At 57.3% G+C, this 18280-nt stretch overlaps 1 protein-coding gene across 1 annotated transcript in view; it reads right to left on the reverse strand.

The window, feature by feature from the left end:
* LOC140398873 (uncharacterized) overlaps positions 1 to 18280 on the reverse strand; it is a 147304-nt gene that overhangs the window by 49940 nt on the left and 79084 nt on the right. Inside the window, 3 exon segments of the mRNA XM_072487816.1 lie at positions 6192 to 6347; positions 7965 to 8198; positions 8921 to 9043. Of these exon segments, the coding sequence (XP_072343917.1) occupies positions 6192 to 6347; positions 7965 to 8198; positions 8921 to 9043 (513 nt within the window).

Consider the following 18280-nt stretch of genomic DNA (forward strand, 5'->3'; position numbering starts at 1 on the left):
ACGGGGACTCTGGGCAGTGATGGACAGAGGACGGGGACTCTGGACGGGGACTCTGGACAGTGACGGACAGAGGACGGGGCCTCTGGGCAGTGACGGACAGAGGACGGGGACTCTGGGCAGTGACGGACAGAGGACGGGGACTCTGGGCAGTGACGGACAGAGGACGGGGACTCTGGGCAGTGACGGACAGAGGACGGGGACTCTGGACAGTGACGGACAGAGGACGGGGACTCTGGATAGTGACGGACAGAGGACGGGGACTCTGGGCAGTGACGGACAGAGGACGGGGACTCTGGACAGTGACGGACAGAGGACGGGGACTCTGGGCAGTGACGGACAGAGGACGGGGACTCTGGGCAGTGACGGACAGAGGACGGGGACTCTGGACAGTGACGGACAGAGGACGGGGACTCTGGACAGTGACGGACAGAGGACGGGGACTCTGGGCAGTGACGGACAGAGGACGGGGACTCTGGACGGGGACTCTGGACGGGGACTCTGGACAGTGACAGACAGAGGACGGGGACTCTGGACAGTGACGGACAGAGGACGGGGACTCTGGACAGTGACGGACAGAGGACGGGGACTCTGGACGGGGACTCTGGACAGTGACAGACAGAGGACGGGGACTCTGGACAGTGACGGACAGAGGACGGGGACCCTGGACAGTGACGGACAGAGGACGGGGACTCTGGACAGTGACGGACAGAGGACGGGGACTCTGGGCAGTGACGGACAGAGGACGGGGACTCTGGGCAGTGACGGACAGAGGACGGGGACTCTGGGCAGTGACGGACAGAGGACGGGGACTCTGGGCAGTGACGGACAGAGGACGGGGACTCTGGGCAGTGACGGACAGAGGACGGGGACTCTGGGCAGTGACGGACAGAGGACGGGGACTCTGGGCAGTGACGGACAGAGGACGGGGACTCTGGGCAGTGACGGACAGAGGACGGGGACTCTGGACAGTGACGGACAGAGGACGGGGACTCTGGACAGTGACGGACAGAGGACAGGGACTCTGGACAGTGACGGACAGAGGACGGGGACTCTGGGCAGTGACGGACAGAGGACATGGACTCTGGGCAGTGACGGACAGAGGACGGGGTCTCTGGACAGTGACGGACAGAGGACAGGGACTCTGGGCAGTGACGGACAGAGGACGGGGACTCTGGACAGTGACGTACAGAGGACGGGGACTCTGGACAGTGACGGACAGAGGACGGGGACTCTGGGCAGTGACGGACAGAGGACGGGGACTCTGGACAGTGACGGACAGAGGACGGGGACTCTGGGCAGTGACGGACAGAGGACGGGGACTCTGGACAGTGACGGACAGAGGGCGGGGACTCTGGGCAGTGACGGACAGAGGACGGGGACTCTGGGCAGTGACGGACAGACAGCTGATGGACAGACCGGACGCGGCACCTCACATGGGCCAGGGTCAACGCCCATTGGTCCAAGGCTCGACCCGGGAGACCCCAGACCTGGGGTCCGATGAGGACATGGGGCGGGATTCTCCCGTAACTCTCTGGTGCCGTAGAGTTCGGCGGCCGGCAGGGGAGGGATTCATGCCCTCCCCCACCCCCACCCCCAACCCACCCCCCCCCACCCCCCCCAACCCACCCCCCCCCACCCCCAAACCCCCCACCCCCCTCCCACCCCCCACCCCCACCCCCCCCCCCCCACCCCCCACCCCCACCCCCACCCCCCACCCCCCTTCGGCGATTCTCCGACCCGCCGGGGGGTTGGAGAATCCCGCCCATGGACTTTGCGTCACTGCTGTCACCCACACCCTCCACCATCGCAGATACCCTCACCCCTCGTTGGGCACATTAGTGAAGGGGCTTCTGGGACACTGACTGGTGCGCACCACACAGCCGACCCGGTACAGCAGGTGGAGGTAGGAGCAGCCGGGAGGCTGGACGGTCGGCGGGTAGACCAGCCCTAGCACCCAGCTGCCGCCCAGACGGTTCCCGGGTCCCTGGACTTACCAGACACAGACCCGATGCGTTTGGAAACCCAGGGAGTGGACCACGGGATGACGCCCGTCTTCCAGCATCTGCGGTCGCAGGTGGAGGAGTCCATCCGCGTCCAGGAGCAGGGAGTGGTGCTGGTCATGGCTGCCACCCAGGCTGACACCGCACGGGTGGCGTCCGCGGTGGAGGCAATGGGAGCAACGGTTTCGGCCATGGGCCAGGCACTGCAAGGCGTGTTGCTTCATGTGCACGCGTCATCCGTGGCCCAGGACAGGGCTGCCCTCTCACAGGCAGCCATGTGCCAGAGCCAGCTGGACATTGCCACCACGCTCCGGGGTCTGGCCCAGTCGCAGCAGGCCAAGGTCCAGTCTCAGCAGGCCAAGGTCCAGTCTCAGCAGGCCAAGGCCCAGTCTCAGCAGGCCAAGGCCCAGTCTCAGCAGGCCAAGGCCCAGTCTCAGCAGGCCATGGCCCAGTCTCAGCAGGCCAAGGTCCAGTCTCAGCAGGCCAAGGTCCAGTCTCAGCAGGCCAAGGCCCAGTCTCAGCAGGCCATGGCCCAGTCTCAGCAGGCCATGGCCCAATCTCAGCAGGCCAAGGTCCAGTCTCAGCAGGCCAAGGCCCAGTCTCAGCAGGCCATGGCCCAGTCTCAGCAGGCCAATGTCCAGTCTCAGCAGGCCAAGGCCCAGTCTCAGCAGGCCAAGGCCCAGTCTCAGCAGGCCATGGCCCAGTCTCAGCAGGCCATGGCCCAGTCTCAGCAGGCCAAGGTCCAGTCTCAGCAGGCCAAGGTCCAGTCTCAGCAGGCCAAGGCCCAGTCTCAGCAGGCCAAGGCCCAGTCTCAGCAGGCCATGGCCCAGTCTCAGCAGGCCATGGCCCAGTCCCAGCAGACCAAGGCCCAGTCCCAGCAGGCCAAGGCCCAGTCTCTGCAGGCCATGGCCCAGTCTCTGCAGGCCATGGCCCAGTCTCTGCAGGCCATGGCCCAGTCTCCGCAGGCCATGGCCCAGTCTCCGCAGGCCATCGCTGAGAGCATCGGCGGCCTTGCGCACGTGCTGGATGGTGTCGCACAAGCCCAGCGGGAGGTTGCACAGTCCCTGACAGGGACGGCGCACTCTCTGAGCTCCATCGCTGGGAACGTTCCAGCCTGGTCGATTCCACAGCGGGCCTCCAGGACTGGCAACTCCAGGTGTTGGTGGTGCCACGGCGCCAGTCTCCGCTCGCACCACCGTCCCATAGTGAGGCCCGGGGGCCACTGGGCTCCCCGAGGGAGGAGGAGGTTCTGAGGCGCGTCCCATTAACTCCAGCAAGGGAGGTCCCGGAACACTCGGACTCCGCCCGTTCCGTCCCTGGTGCATCTGGTGGACAGCGGGCAGAGCAGGGTGGCACCACGCCATCCAGCACGCCCGCCGAGCAGCCTGGCCCATCCAAGCCGGGCTGCCCAGGAAGCGCGTGCCGACGGGGACCAGCGTCGCAGGGCAGGAGTCTCAGCAGTCCCCACTCCTGCTGTACCGCCTGGGGAAACACCAAGTCGTAGTGGTAGGGCCCGTAAGGCAAAGAAGTTAGACACGTGGTAAGTTGGCACGGGTGCAGGGCACAGCTTCGTTATAGGGGCTAGGGCACTTGTATGTGAATGTCACGATTAAAGTCACTGTTACACCAAACCTAGATGCCTCTGTGCTATGTCCGGTGCCCGAGGGGTTGTGAAGGGGACCGATTGGCACTGGGGCCGAAGTTCGGTCCAACGGTGAGGCCAGGTGTGTGTCGTCCCCCCCCCCGTCGTCCTCGGAACACCGACGGCAGCTACCCCACATGGGCACGTGATGGAGTGTCCGTGCCGCATACAGGGACCACCCAGGTGGAGGGTGTAGCTGTGGCGATGAGTCAGACATTGTCTAACGATCCGGAGCTCACAGCTCATCGCAGAGCGGGTTGTCATCATTCAACACGGCACTGATCACACCCGCTGACGCAAGCAACTGTGCGAGACCACCCCGCTGTGCCGCAGGTGCTGTGAAAGTGGTGGTGTGGGAGCTCGGGTTGTCGGATGGTGCGGGAGGTGGGGAGGGTGCTGGGTGGTCCGTTTGGGCGGAACGTTGGTGCAAGTGCCTCGCTCAGCGATGCCCTCCCCCTAGTTCGTGAAACGTGCGGCGATCAACGCCCCGCGTGCTCGCTCGCCAAGCCGGTGGGGTCGTGCAGCCTCCCGGCCATACCCAGCCCCCATGTCGTGTCTGTGCCTGGCCGCCCCCTCCCCATCCTCCTCCTCCTCCTCATGTACAGATGCGTCGCCCTCATCGGGCTCCCCCTGTGCCTCGTCCTCCAGGACATCGCCCTCTGCTGGGCTGTGCTGTGCAGGACGCAGCCGACCACAGCTATGCGGCCGACCCTCTCGGAATGGTACTGGAGGGCCCCTCCAGAGCGGTCCAGGCACCTGAAGCGCATCTTCAAGAGGCCAAAGCACCTCTCGACAACACCCCCGGTTGCTGCAAGGGCCTCATTGTAGTGGGTCTCCGCGTTGGTCTGTGGCCTCCGTATAGTCGTCATCAGCCACGGCCGCAACGGGTAATCCCTGTCGCCCAGCAACCAGCCCCTCAGCAGGGGGTGGTGTCCCTCAAACATGGCGGGGATGAACGATTGCGCCAGTATAAAGGCATCATGCACACTGCCGGGGTACCGGGCACACACGTACATGATCTGCATGCGGTGGTCGCAGACCACCTGAATGTTCATGGAGTAGGTCCCCTTTCTGTTCATGAACACGTCCCTGTTCTCCGATGGTGGAGGCGACGTGCTCCCCGTCAATCACCCCCTGGACCATCGGTACCCTGGCCACGGAGGCGAATCCCGCTGCCCGGGCATCCTGGTGTGCGCGGTCCTCTGGAAACTGGATGTACCGGTCGGTGATGGAATACAGGGTGTTGGTGACTGCTCGGATGCACCGGTGCACCGATGCCCGTGAGATACCGGACAGGTCCCCGCTCGGCGCCTGGAACGACCACGTCGCGTAGAGGTTGAGGGCTACCGTCACCATGACGGTCACGGGGATAGCATGTCTTCCCCCCCTTCCACGGGGTGCCAGGTGTGCCACGAGGTGGCAGATATGTGCGACGGTCTCCCTACTCATTCAGAGTCTCCTCCTGCAAGCCCTGACCGGCAGGTCCTCGAAGGACATGCGGTGTCGGCACACTCGAGACCTCATGGGGCGCCTCCGGCGGCGTGGCACCACCACCTGCTCCCCCTCCTCCCCCTGCGCCCCATCAAGATCGGTATCCTCGTCCTGTGCATCCCTGAGGATGTGGTGGTCATTGTCCCCCTCCGCCTCCTCCTGCACCTGTCGGGCGGGCGGGCCTGCAGCCTGAGCGGGTGGCACGAGGCCCTCTGCAGCCAGTCCCTCTGCTGCAGCTGCTCCGAGCCGCCTGCGTCGACGCTGCCAGACGGCCACCTGCAGAGGGCGTCTCCCGCCACGGCGGCAAACATTGCTGCTGCCCAAACATGGTGATCTGCAGGAAGGAGGGGGGGGGGAGCTACAACATGTTTGACGATGGCGCTTTGACACCTCGACAGCCAGGTACCATGGGATACACGTGTGCCCCGGTTGTCTGGTCTCGCTACAGACTTGCAGGCACCCTGACCCCTGCCCACAGTCTCCATTCACCGCCCAGTTTACCCCGTCCCTCCTCACTGCGCTACTGTGGGCTGGCCGTGCCCTCACAGGGGGGGCTGGGTGTTGTGGCTCCTGGGTGTGTGTGGGGGGGGGGAGGCGCACCCAAGGTCAAGGGGTGTGGCCTCGCGGGAATGTGGCCTTTGCCCATCAGCATGACCTCAATTTGCAAGCGTGTCTTCGCCACCATCCTGCCATGGCAGGCTGATTGGCAGTCGCTCCCGCGGAAAACCCTCCCCCCCCACTCCCCAGAACATGACTGCACTCTTCCCCCACCCCCCCCCACCCGAGCATGGCGGCATCCTCCCCCCCCCCCACCCGAGCATGGCGGCATCCTCACCCCCCCCCCCCCACACCCGAGCATGGCGGCACCCTCTCCCCCCGCCACCCGAGCATGGCGGCACCCTCCCCCCACCCCCCCCGAGCATGGCGGCACCCTTCCCCCACCCGCGAACGTCGACTCTCCCAAGCGGCGGGGTACGGGAGAATCCCGCCCAGTATCTCCCCGCGGGAGGTGATAAAGAGAGGGATATAAAAGGCGGAGTTAAAGGTTGCCGTCCTACCCAGAGAGCATTCATCGTCATCCTGTTTGCAGGCAGCCCCCGAGAATCCGATTGGACAGGTGCAGATGGCTTTGCCGTTGACAGGGTTAGTGCTGCAGTTCGCCTCCTCGTGGCAGGGATTACTGATACACGCGTCGTCAAGGTGGCAGAGTAGGCCTGCGGAGCAAAGGAGAGCATCAACAGAGAGAAAAACACCAGGTACGTCGGGGCCCTTCAGCCCTCCCAGTCTGCGCTAGATAAACATCTTCCCACATGGATCAGTGCCCGAATCCCATCACCCTCTCCTCGAACAGCCATTTCCAACAGCCGCCCATTGTAACCTCGTCTGCAACATCGGCATTCCATCAAATGTTACATCATGGAAACACTCTCTTTCTCCTCAACCTGCCCTCCTCCATGAGCTGAAACATCCTGACCGTCTCCAAATCTTACTCAATCAGGTCGCCCTTCAACCTTCTCTATCTCAGAGAAATGAATCCCAGACTGCAGTCTTTGTTGACAGTTGTGGCCCCTCAGTTCTGGGAAATGTCCGTGTCAATCAATGTTGGATCTTGTCCGCTGTCTCTATATCGTTTGTATAATACGGAGCCCTGTGGAAATCAATCCCAGTGTTTGTTTGTTTTTATGACTTTATGACCTGTGTGGCAGTGGCACAGTGGTTAGCACTGCTGCCTCACGGCGCCAAAGTCCCAGGTTCGATCCTGGCCCCGGGTCACTGTCTGTGTGGAGTTTGCACATTCTCCCCATGTCTGTGTGGGTTTTGCCCCCACAACCCAAAGATGCGCAGGCTAGGTGGATTGAACACGCAATTGTCCCATAATTGGAAAAAATGAATTGGACACTCTAAAGTTAAAAAGAAAAAAGAAACCTGTGTGGCAGCCTTTAGTGATTTGTGTATCTCCAGTCCCGCATTCCTCTGACCCTTTACCCCATTCAGACTCAGCGGGAGCGATTCCCCAGTCCCCCAGGTACGTGTCTCTCGCAGTCACGCAGTTCGCTGGCGGTGAGATTCTCTACTCCCACCGCTTGTCAACGGGATTTCCCATTGATGCCCCCCCCCCCACGCCATCAGGAATCCTGCGGGCGGGAGTGGGCTGCTGGGGGAAACGGAGAATCCCAACGGCCTGAGAATCCGGCCATCATTCCCAAGAACGTACGGAATTATTCCGCGTTTTCGATCAGAATACAATTCCGCAACACTTACCGACAGTGTGAAAGGTCAATGGTTGTGCAAGGTCAGCGATGACAAAAAGTCAGAGATGGTAAAAGGTCAAATGGCAGTGTACGGTCAGAGGTGGAGTAAGGTCAGGAAAGGGTGAGAGGTCAGAGGCGGTGAAAGGTTAAAGACAGTGAGAAGTCCGAGGTGGTGAAAGTTCAGAGGTGGTGAGAGGTCAGAGGTGGTGAGAGGTCAGGAAAGGGTGAGGGGTCAGAGGCGGTGAAAGGTTAAAGTCAGTAAGAGGTCAGTGGCGGTGAAAGGTCAGAGGTGCTGAGAGGTCAGAGGCAGTGAGAGATTAAATGTGGTGAGAGGTCAGAGGTGGTGTAAGGTCAGAGGCACTGAGAGGTCAGAGGTGGTGAAAGGTCAGAGGCACTGAGAGGTCAGAGGCGGTGAGGGGTCAGAGGCGGTGAAAGGCCAGAGGTGCTGAGAGGTCAGAGGTGCTGAGAGGTCAGAGACGGTGTAAGGTTAGAGGCAGTGAGAGGTGAAAGTTGGTGAGGGGTCAGAGGCGTTGAAAGGTCAGAGGCGGTGACCTCATGGGTTCCATGCCCCATACGTACCGGTCCTGCCGTGAGGGCACTCGCAGTAGAAGGAGGCAACACGGTCGTGGCATGTGGCCCCACTGTAGCAAGCCGCAATGGCGCAGTCATCAATGTTCTCACTGCAATCATCGCCAGTCCATCCATTGACACAGACACAGTTATAGCCGCCGTTAGTGTTGTGGCAGGTCCCTCCATTCTGACAGGCATTGGGTTGGAGCTGACACTCATCAACGTCCTCAGTACAGAACTGACCTGTGGGCAGAGGTAGAACAAACCTTTCAAAGAACCATCAACCTGCCATTAAACTCTGTCCACTTGTTCACAACTGAGTGAGTGCCTTCGCCAGCCGAACAGCGGGAGGCTGTCCAAAAGGGAAAAAAAACTGTCTGGACCAGTTGTCCTGTTGGCCCATTTTGCTTGTTTTGTCTTCTGGGACGGGGGATGGTCCACAAACTCCTGTGACGTTCCCTGGGCTAGATGCGGAGCAAAGGCTTGTGGCTCAGGATTCGGTCGGGCTCCTGATCATTGCCAGTCTCACCCAGTGAGAACTGTGCTGGCTTCCATGGGCCACTATCTCACTGCAGTACCTGGACTCGCCCCAAGGGCCCTTTCCAAGGGGGGAAGTACCGGAATCTGAGAACATCGAAAAGACTCCAACCCTCAGACCCCCTGTTCACTGGGTGGGTGGGGTGGTTTCAGGGGTTGGTGGGGATGTTTCACCAACAAGTGTATTTATATAGCACCTTTAAACTGGTCAAACACCCCAAGGCATTTCACAGGAACAGATGTCAAACACAATGGAATCACATCAGTAGATATTTGACTGGTGGCCAAAAGCCTGGTCAAGGAAGTTGGTTTGGAAACATCTTAAATGAGGAGACAGAGGGAGTTAGCAAAGTGGAGAGGGTTAGAGGGGGGGGGGGGGGCAATAACCAGCGTGACAGCCCTGGTGGCTCATTGGTCAGAATGTTTACCTGTCCATTCTGGGGGACACTGGCAGTTGTAGGTATTCACACCATCCACACACAACCCTCCGTTCCGACAACGATGGTCAACACAATCATCGACATTCACTTCACAGTGTTGCCCAGAAAAACCTGTAATAAACAGAAACGTGTCACTCGGCAAAACACCAGACAACAAACCCAAACTCCTCAATGGATTCAACTGAAATCACTCCACAGCAACAGACCATACTGATTAATTAACCCGGCACAGAGTGTTTGTAAAATACCACCCACCCTAACCCTCTATTCCTCGCTCCTTCACATGTTTGTCAAATTTCCCCTTAAATGTACCGACAAGATTTACCTGAACCACTCCCTGTGGGAATCAGTCCCACATTCTCCCCACTCCCTGTGGGAGCGAGTCCCACATTCTCCCCACTCCCTGTGGGAGCGAGTCCCACATTCTCCCCACTCCCTGTGGGAGCGAGTCCCACATTCTCCCCACTCCCTGTGGGAATCAGTCCCACACTCTCCCCACTCCCTGTGGGAGCGAGTCCCACATTCTCCCCACTCCCTGTGGGAGTGAATTCCACATTCTCCCCACTCCCTGTCGGAGCGAGTCCCACATTCCCCCCACTCCCTGTGGGAGCGAGTCCCACATTCTCCCCACTCCCTGTCGGAGCGAGTCCCACATTCTCCCCACTCCCTGTGGGAGCGAGGCCCACATTCTCCCCACTCCCTGTGGGAGCGAGTCCCACACTCTCCCCACTCCCTGTGGGAGCGAATCCCACACTCTCCCCACTCCCAGTGGGAGTGAGTTTCATACTCTCCCCACTCCCTGTGGGAGCGAGCCCCACATTCTCCCCACTCCCTGTGGGAGCAAGTCCCACATTCTCCCCACTCCCTGTGGGAGCGGGTCCATTTATGGCTAATCTCCGTTCCCTGTTAGCCAGCCAATCTTCTATCCATGCTAATATATTACCCCCAACCCATGAGCTTTTATTTTCCACAATAACCTTTGGTTTGGCACCTTATCAAATGCCTTCTGGAAATCTAAAGTCTCTTCCGCATTCGCCATTGTGGAGACCGTGGCGAAGGCGGAAGGAAAAGAGTGCCCCCACGGCACAGGCCCGCCCGCGGATCGGTGGGCCCCGATCGCGGGCCAGGCCAGACTGCCCCGCGCCCCCCCCAGGACCCTGGAGCCCGCCCACGCCGCCTTGTCCCACCGGTAAGAGAGGTGGTTTAATCCACGCCGGCGGGACAGGCATTGTAGCAGCGGGACTTCGGCCCATCCGGGCCGGAGAATCGCGCGGGGGGGGGGGGGGGGGGGGGGGGGGGGGTGGGGGGGGGGGCGGGGGGGCCCTCCAACCGGCGCGCCGCGATTCCCGTCCCCGCCGAATCTCCGGTGCCGGAAAATTCGGCAACCGGCGGGGGCGGGATTCACGCCAGCCCCCGGCAATTCTCCGACCCGGCGGGGTGTCGGAGAATCTCGCCCCCTGTGGGAGCGAGTCCCACATTCTCCCCACTCCCTGTGGCAGCGGGTCCATTTATGGCTACTCCCTGTTCCCTGTTAGCCAGCCAATCTTCTATGCATGCCAATATATTACCCCCAAACCATGAGCTTTTATTTTCCACAACAACTTTATGGCTTGGCACCTTATCAAATGCCTTCTGGAAATCTAATGACAGCACATCCACCGGTTCCCCTTTATCCACAGCACATGTCACTCTTTTTAAAAACTCCAATAGATTTGGTGTAACATGATTCCCCTCTCACAAAACCAACCTTCCGACTCAGGCACGCGCCACTGTGCTCAGGGTTCAGGGCTGTGATTGGTTTACCTTGGCTATCAGGAAGAAAATGAAAGAAAACATTTGCATTTCTGTAGCACCTTTCACAACCTCAGGATATCTCAAAGTGTTTTAAAGCCACTGAGTTAACATTGAATTGCCATCATTTTTCTAATGTAGGGGAGGTGCAGCCCCCATGCAGACAACCTGACCGCATAACAGCAATGTGGTAATGACCAGAAAGGCTATTTTTCAGTGATATTGGCCCCAGGGTGTGAGACAACTCCCCCACTCTTCATTAAATAGTGAACACCCTTCCAAGACAGGCCTTGATTGGCCTAAACTGGAATTCGAAAGGTGGCACGTCTGGGGTGCAGCGCCCTCCCCTAGTTCTGCACTGGGTGAGCCAGTGTTTGTACGTGTGTACCTGTGCGTGTGTACCTGTGCGTGTGTACCTGTGCGTGTGTACCTGGATGCGGGGATCGGATTTCACAACTTCCTGGCTCGGAGGTGGGAGTGTTGCACACTGAACTACGGGTAAAAACTGTGAGAAAGTCCCAACTGGGTCCCAACTAACGTCCGATAGAGAGGACATCCTGCCGGCCTTCCACAGCCTGGGTCTATTCGTGACTCCAGTCGCACCACCATTAATCTTGACCACAGGTGGCAAACTATTCAATCTTATGGGCAGCACAGTAGCACAGCGATTAGCACTGTTGCTTCACAGCGCCAGGGTTTCAGGTTCGATTCCCCGCTGGGTCGCTGTCTGTGCGGAGTCTGCACGTTCTCCCCGTGTCTGCGTGAGTTTCCTCCGGATGCTCCGGTTTCCTCCCACAAGTCCCAAAAGACGTTCTGTTAGGTGAATTGGACATTCAGAATTCTCCCTCTGTGTACCCGAACAGGCGCCGGAATGTGGCGACTAGGGGTTTTTCACAGTAACCTCATTGCAGCGTTAATGTAAGCCGATTGTGACAATAATAAAGATTATTATTATTAACAGCTGTGGCCTTGACAGCAACGCTCACATCCCATTAAAATGAACTAATGAATTAATAAAAAGGCTTGGGAATATGCAGATCCACGTTGCATAAATACGTCTCGATTTAACTTGACCTTTCTCTCCTGCAGACCAACTCACTCGCAGCATATTTACAGAAGTTTCCGGTTTTATTTGAGTGTGCGTGTATTTAAAGTTAGAATTGGACAGAGCCAGGAACTAGCTAAGGAAGCTGGGTACAGCCAATTACACAGCTGGTTCCTCTCGCTCTCCCAAAGAAGGCTTCACTCATTCCGCTAGGCCTCTCCATGCCGAGTGGCCATGTAAAAGGTTCTCGATCCATCCCCATCTTACAAACACTCTGAGCATCTTCACAACAGACAGATTCAGGTGTTAAAAATCCCAGAGATTTAAAAAACAAACACAATTTAGAGCTTGTGAGGGAACAATAATATGGGTCTGTAACAGGAAACTGAATCCACAAAGTTCAGAAACAGGAAGTCAAATTGTCAAAGCCCAGACTTCCTGCGATTTATATATTTAACCTTTGATTGCAATGTTCAAACACCGTCTCCGCTGTGGGGTTGGTATAACTGAGCTCCCTCCCGCCCCCCTCCCGGCCACCGCACTCCCCCCCCCCCCCTCCCCCTCACCGCACTCCCCCCCCCCCCTCCCCCCCCCCAACCCCTCCCCCTCACCGCACTCCCTTCCCCATCCCTCCCTCTCAATCAATCGGAGTCCATCTGACCCCCAGCCTGGCTCTCCCTCTGCAGATGACCACTTCTGAGATCGTGGGCGAAATTCTCCCCCAACGGCGGGATGCCCGCCGACTGGCGCCAAAGCCGGCGCCAATCAGACGGGCATCGCGCCGGCAAAAAGGTGCGGAAGTCTCCGCATCTTTGGCGGCCTAGCCCCAACATTGAGGGGCTAGGCCGACGCCGGAGGGATTTCCGCCCCGCCAGCTGGCGGAAATGGCGTTTGTTGCCCCGCCAGCTGGCACGGAAATGCGGCGCATGCGCGGGAGCGTCAGCGGCCGCTGTCAGTTTCCCACGCATGCGCAGTGGGGAGAGTCTCTTCCGCCTCCGCCATGGTGGAGGCCGTAGCGGAGGTGGAAGGGAAAGAGTGCCCCCACGACACAGGCCCGCCCGCGGATCGGTGGGCCCCGATCGCGGGCCAGGCCACCGTGGGGGCACCCCCCGGGGTCAGATCGCCCCGCGCCCCCCCCCAGGACTCCGGAGCCCGCCCACGCCGCCTGGTCCCGCCGGTAAATACCAGGTTTGATTTACGCCGGCGGGACAGGCAATTCCTGGGCGGGACTTCGGCCCATCCGGGCCGGAGAATCCAGCGGGGGGGTCCCGCCAACCGGCGCAGCCCGATTCCCGCCCCCGCCCAATCTCCGGGAGCGGAGACTTCGGCAGGGGCGGGGGCGGGATTCACGGCGGCCAACGGCCATTCTCCGACCCGGCGGGGGGTCGGAGAATGACGCCCCAGATCTCATTCTCTGTCTAGGAACATGTCAACAGGAGGAGGCCATTCAGCCCATCGGGCCTGCTACAGATGAACATCAGGCCTGCACTGCTATTTGATCGCAGTAGACCTGTACTCTGCCACTTTGGATCTAGAACCGGATGTGCCATCAATTAACACGAGACGAGTAGTGAACGAAACTGTGGCTTTAATAAGCTGAACAGAAAGCCTCCTGGCCACTGATCCCAAACTGGGGCAGGGCCGGAGGTCAGCCACCTTTATACCGAGCCCGAGGGGAGGAGCCACAGGCGAAGCCATCAGGCAGTGGTTTACCACTGTACAGTAACAGTTTACCACAATACATATAATACACTAACAGTGGTTTACCACAGAACCTTAATATACTGACCCCACCAAAATCAACTCCCACCCAGCCCCCACCAACCTCAACCGGTTCTTGCGGGTAGAGAGTTCAGATTGCCCTTCAATAATAATAATCTTTATTATTGTCACAAACAGGCTTACATTAACATTGTAATGAAGTTACTGTGAAAAGCCCATAGTCGCCACATTCCGGCGCCTGTTCAGGTACACGGAGGGAGAATTCAGAATGTCCGATTCACCTAACAAGCACGTCTTTCGGGACTTGTGGGAGGAAACCGGAGCACCCGGAGGAAACCCACGCAGACACGGGGAGAAGGTGCAGACTCCGCACAGACAGTGACCCAAGCCGGGAATCGAACCTGGGACCCTGGAGCCGTGAAGCCACAGTGCTAACCACTGTGCTGCCGTGCCGCCCGTTATGTGAGGAAGTGATTGCTGACACTCCGCCTCTACTGCCTGGCTCAATATGGAAGGTCTGTCCCCTTGCTCCCCACCACAGGAAAGAGTTGCTGTCTATCAACCTGAATAATTCCCGGAATCGGATCAGAGATTGTTCCTGGTTCTGTGTAATTCCGTCCTCATTTTGAACTTCAACCCCTGTAAACATTTTCAGTGAACTGCTATCTCAGAAAAACGGATTTCCTTCAAACTTAATAATGGCAGAGCAAGCCAAGACTAACAATTTGTATATTTACATAGCGTCTCCAATGCTGTACACTGGACCAAGATGCTTCACACAGCAATGCTATCAGAAACGATCTGACACTGGGCACATAGTGAGACATTCAGGCAGGTGATCAAAAGCTGGTCCCTTTTCAGGAGCATCTTAAAGAAAGAGCGAGGCAGCGAACTTTAGGGATGGGCGAGGGTGGGGAGGGGGGGTGAGATGTGGAGAGGGATGTGGGGAGTGGTGCAGGGAGGGTGCCCAGCTCTCGTGTCGCCCACATCACAGTGCCCACCCCGAAGCTGGAGAGCGGATGGCAGGCTGTTGCCCAGATGCATCCTCGGAGATTACCAGCTTCAGGAAGTGACACAATCACACAGACAGAATTCCACTGGCCCGAACTCTCGGCCGGTTACGCTGGTGGGATTCCCCAATCCCGCTGGCAGAGCGAACGCACCCGGAGAATCCCGTCATTGTCCAAATCTCCGTTCCAGCCCCAAAATCACCACAATACAACCCTTCCATTAGCTTCCAGTCCCAGGTATCTGTTATTCTATAAACCCCACAAACCCCTCGATCAGATTCCAGTCTGTAACTCACTCCCGGGGATCTGTTATTCTATATATAAACCACCCTGAACCCCTCGATTAGATTCCAGTCTGTAACTCACTCCCGGGTATCTGTTATTCTATATATAAACCACCCTGAACCCCTCGATTAGATTCCAGTCTGTAACTCACTCCCGGGGATCTGTTATTCTATATATAAACCACCCTGAACCCCTCGATTAGATTCCAGTCTGTAACTCACTCCCGGGTATCTGTTATTCTATATATAAACCACCCTGAACCCCTCGATTAGATTGCAGTCTGTAACTCACTCCCGGGGATCTGTTATTCTATATATAAACCACCCTGAACCCCTCGATTAGATTGCAGTCTGTAACTCACTCCCGGGGATCTGTTATTCTATATATAAACCACCCTGAACCCCTCGATTAGATTGCAGTCTGTAACTCACTCCCGGGGATCTGTTATTCTATATATAAACCATCCCGAACCCCTCGATTAGATTCCAGTCTGTAACTCACTCCCGGGTATCTGTTATTCTATAAACCCCACGAACCCCTCAATCAGATTCCAGTCTGTAACTCACTCCCGGGTATCTGTTATTCTATATATAAACCACCCCGAACCCCTCGATTAGATTCCAGTCTGTAACTCACTCCCGGGTATCTGTTATTCTATAAACCCCACGAACCCCTCAATCAGATTCCAGTCTGTAACTCATTCCCGGGGATCTGTTATTCTATATATAAACCATCCCGAACCCCTCGATTAGATTCCAGTCTGTAACTCACTCCCGGGTATCTGTTATTCTATATATAAACCTCCCCGAACCCCTCGATTAGATTCCAGTCTGTAACTCACTCCCGGGTATCTGTTATTCTATAAACCCCACGAACCCCTCAATCAGATTCCAGTCTGTACCTCACTCCCGGGTATCTGTTATTCTATATATAAACCAGCCCGAACCCCTCGATTAGATTCCAGTCTGTAACTCACTCCCGGGTATTATAAACCACCCTGAACCCCTCGATTAGATTCCAGTCAGTAACTCACTCCCGGGTATCTGTTATTCTATATATAAACCACCCCGAACCCCTCGATTAGATTCCAGTCTGTAACTCACTCCCGGGTATCTGTTATTCTATATATAAACCACCCTGAACCCCTCGATTAGATTCCAGCCTGTAACTCACTCCCAGGTATCTGTTATTCTATATATAAACCACCCTGAACCCCTCGATTAGATTCCAGTCTGTAACTCACTCCCGGGTATCTGTTATTCTATATATAAACCACCCTGAACCCCTCGATTAGATTCCAGTCTGTAACTCACTCCCGGATATCTGTTATTCTATATATAAACCCCCACAAACCCCTCGATTAGATTCCAGTCTGTAACTCACTCCCGGGTATCTGTTACTCTATATATAAACCACCCCGAACCCCTCGATTAGATTCCAGTCTGTAACTCACTCCCGGGTATCTGTTATTCTATATATAAACCACCCTGAACCCCTCGATTAGATTCCAGTCTGTAACTCACTCCCGGGTATCTGTTATTCTATATATAAACCCCCCCGAACCCCTCGATTAGATTCCAGTCTGTAACTCACTCCCGGGTATCTGTTATTCTATATATAAACCACCCTGAACCCCTCGATTAGATTCCAGTCTGTAACTCACTCCCGGGTATCTGTTATTCCATATATAAACCACCCTGAACCCCTCGATTAGATTCCAGTCTGTAACTCACTCCCGGGGATGTGTTATTCTATATATAAACCACCCTGAACCCCTCGATTAGATTCCAGTCTGTACCTCACTCCCGGGTATCTGTTATTCTATATATAAACCATCCCAAACCCCTCGATTAGATTCCAGCCTGTAACTCACTCCCGGGTATCTGTTATTCTATATATAAACCACCCCGAACCCTTCGATTAGATTCCAGTCTGTAACTCACTCCTGGGTATCTGTTATTCTATATATAAATCACCCCGAACCCCTCGATTAGATTGCAGTCTGTACCTCACTCCCGGGTATCTGTTATTCTATATATAAACCATCCCAAACCCCTCGATTAGATTCCAGTCTGTAACTCACTCCCGGGTGTCTGTTATTCTCTATATAAACCACCCTGAACCCCTCGATTAGATTCCAGCCTGTAACTCACTCCCGGGGATCTGTTATTCTGGGTGGGATTTCCCGAGGAACATGTCCTGAGTTTTGCAGTGGTCGGTGCCAGTTGCCTGTGGCCGATGCCAGTTGCCAGTGGTCGGTGCCAGCTTGCCAGTGGTCAGCGCCTGGTCGGTGCCAGCTTGCCAGTGGTCGGTGCCAGTTGCCAGTGGCCGATGCCAGTTGCCAGTGGTCGGTGCCAGCTTGCCAGTGGTCAGCGCCTGGTCGGTGCCAGCTTGCCAGTGGTCGGTGCCAGTTGCCAGTGGCCGATGCCAGTTGCCAGTGGTCGGTGCCAGCTTGCCAGTGGCCGGTGCCAGTTTCCAGTGGTTGATGCCAGTTGCCATTGGTTGGTGCCAGTTGCCAGTGATCGGTGGCAGCTTGCCAGGGGTCAGCACCTGGTCGGTGCCAGCTTGCCAGTGGTCGGTGCCAGTGGTCGATGCCAGTTGCCAGTGGTCGGTGCCAGCTTGCCAGGGGTCAGTGCCTGGTCGGTGCCAGCTTGCCAGTGGTCTGTGCCAGTGGTCGATGCCAGTTGCCAGTGGTCGATGCCAGTTGCCAGTGGTCGGTGCCAGCTTGCCAGGGGTCAGCGCCTGGTCGGTGCCAGCACGCCAGTGGTCTGTGCCAGTGGTCGATGCCAGTTGCCAGTGGTCGATGCCAGTTGCCAGTGGTCGGTGCCAGCTTGCCAGGGGTCAGCGCCTGGTCAGTGCCAGCACGCCAGTGGTCTGTGCCAGTGGTCGATGCCAGTTGCCAGTGGTCGATGCCAGTTGCCAGTGGTCGGTGCCAGCTTGCCAGGGGTCAGCGTCTGGTCGGTGCCAGCTTGCCACTGGTCCGCACTGGGTTTTCTGGTCTCAATGTTGTCCACTGCATCCCTTGCCGTCGGGAAACTGAGTTGTGTGTTGACTGCGGGGCTTGGGTCATGATGGGGTGATTATGGGCAGCATGGTAGCACAGTGGTTAGCACTGTTACTTCACAGACCCAAGGTCCCAGGTTCAATTCCCGGCTTGGGTCACTGTCTGTGCGAAATCATAGATTTTACAGTGCAGAAGGAGGCCATTCGGCCCATCGAGTCTGCACCGGCTCTTGGAAAGAGCACCTTACCCAAGGTCAACATCTCCACCCCATCCCCATAACCCAGTAACCCCACCCAACACTAAGGGCAATTTTGGACACTAAGGGCAATTTATCACGGCCAATCCACCTAACCTGCACATCTTTGGACTGTGGGAGGAAGCCGGAGCACCCGGAGGAAACCCACACAGACACGGGGAGGATGTGCAGACTCCGCACTGACAGTGACCCAAGCCGGGAATCGAACCTGGGACCCTGGAGCTGTGAAGCAATT

The sequence above is a fragment of the Scyliorhinus torazame genome, chromosome 22, assembly GCF_047496885.1.
Source record: "Scyliorhinus torazame isolate Kashiwa2021f chromosome 22, sScyTor2.1, whole genome shotgun sequence".
NCBI classification, from domain to species: Eukaryota; Metazoa; Chordata; class Chondrichthyes; order Carcharhiniformes; family Scyliorhinidae; genus Scyliorhinus; species Scyliorhinus torazame.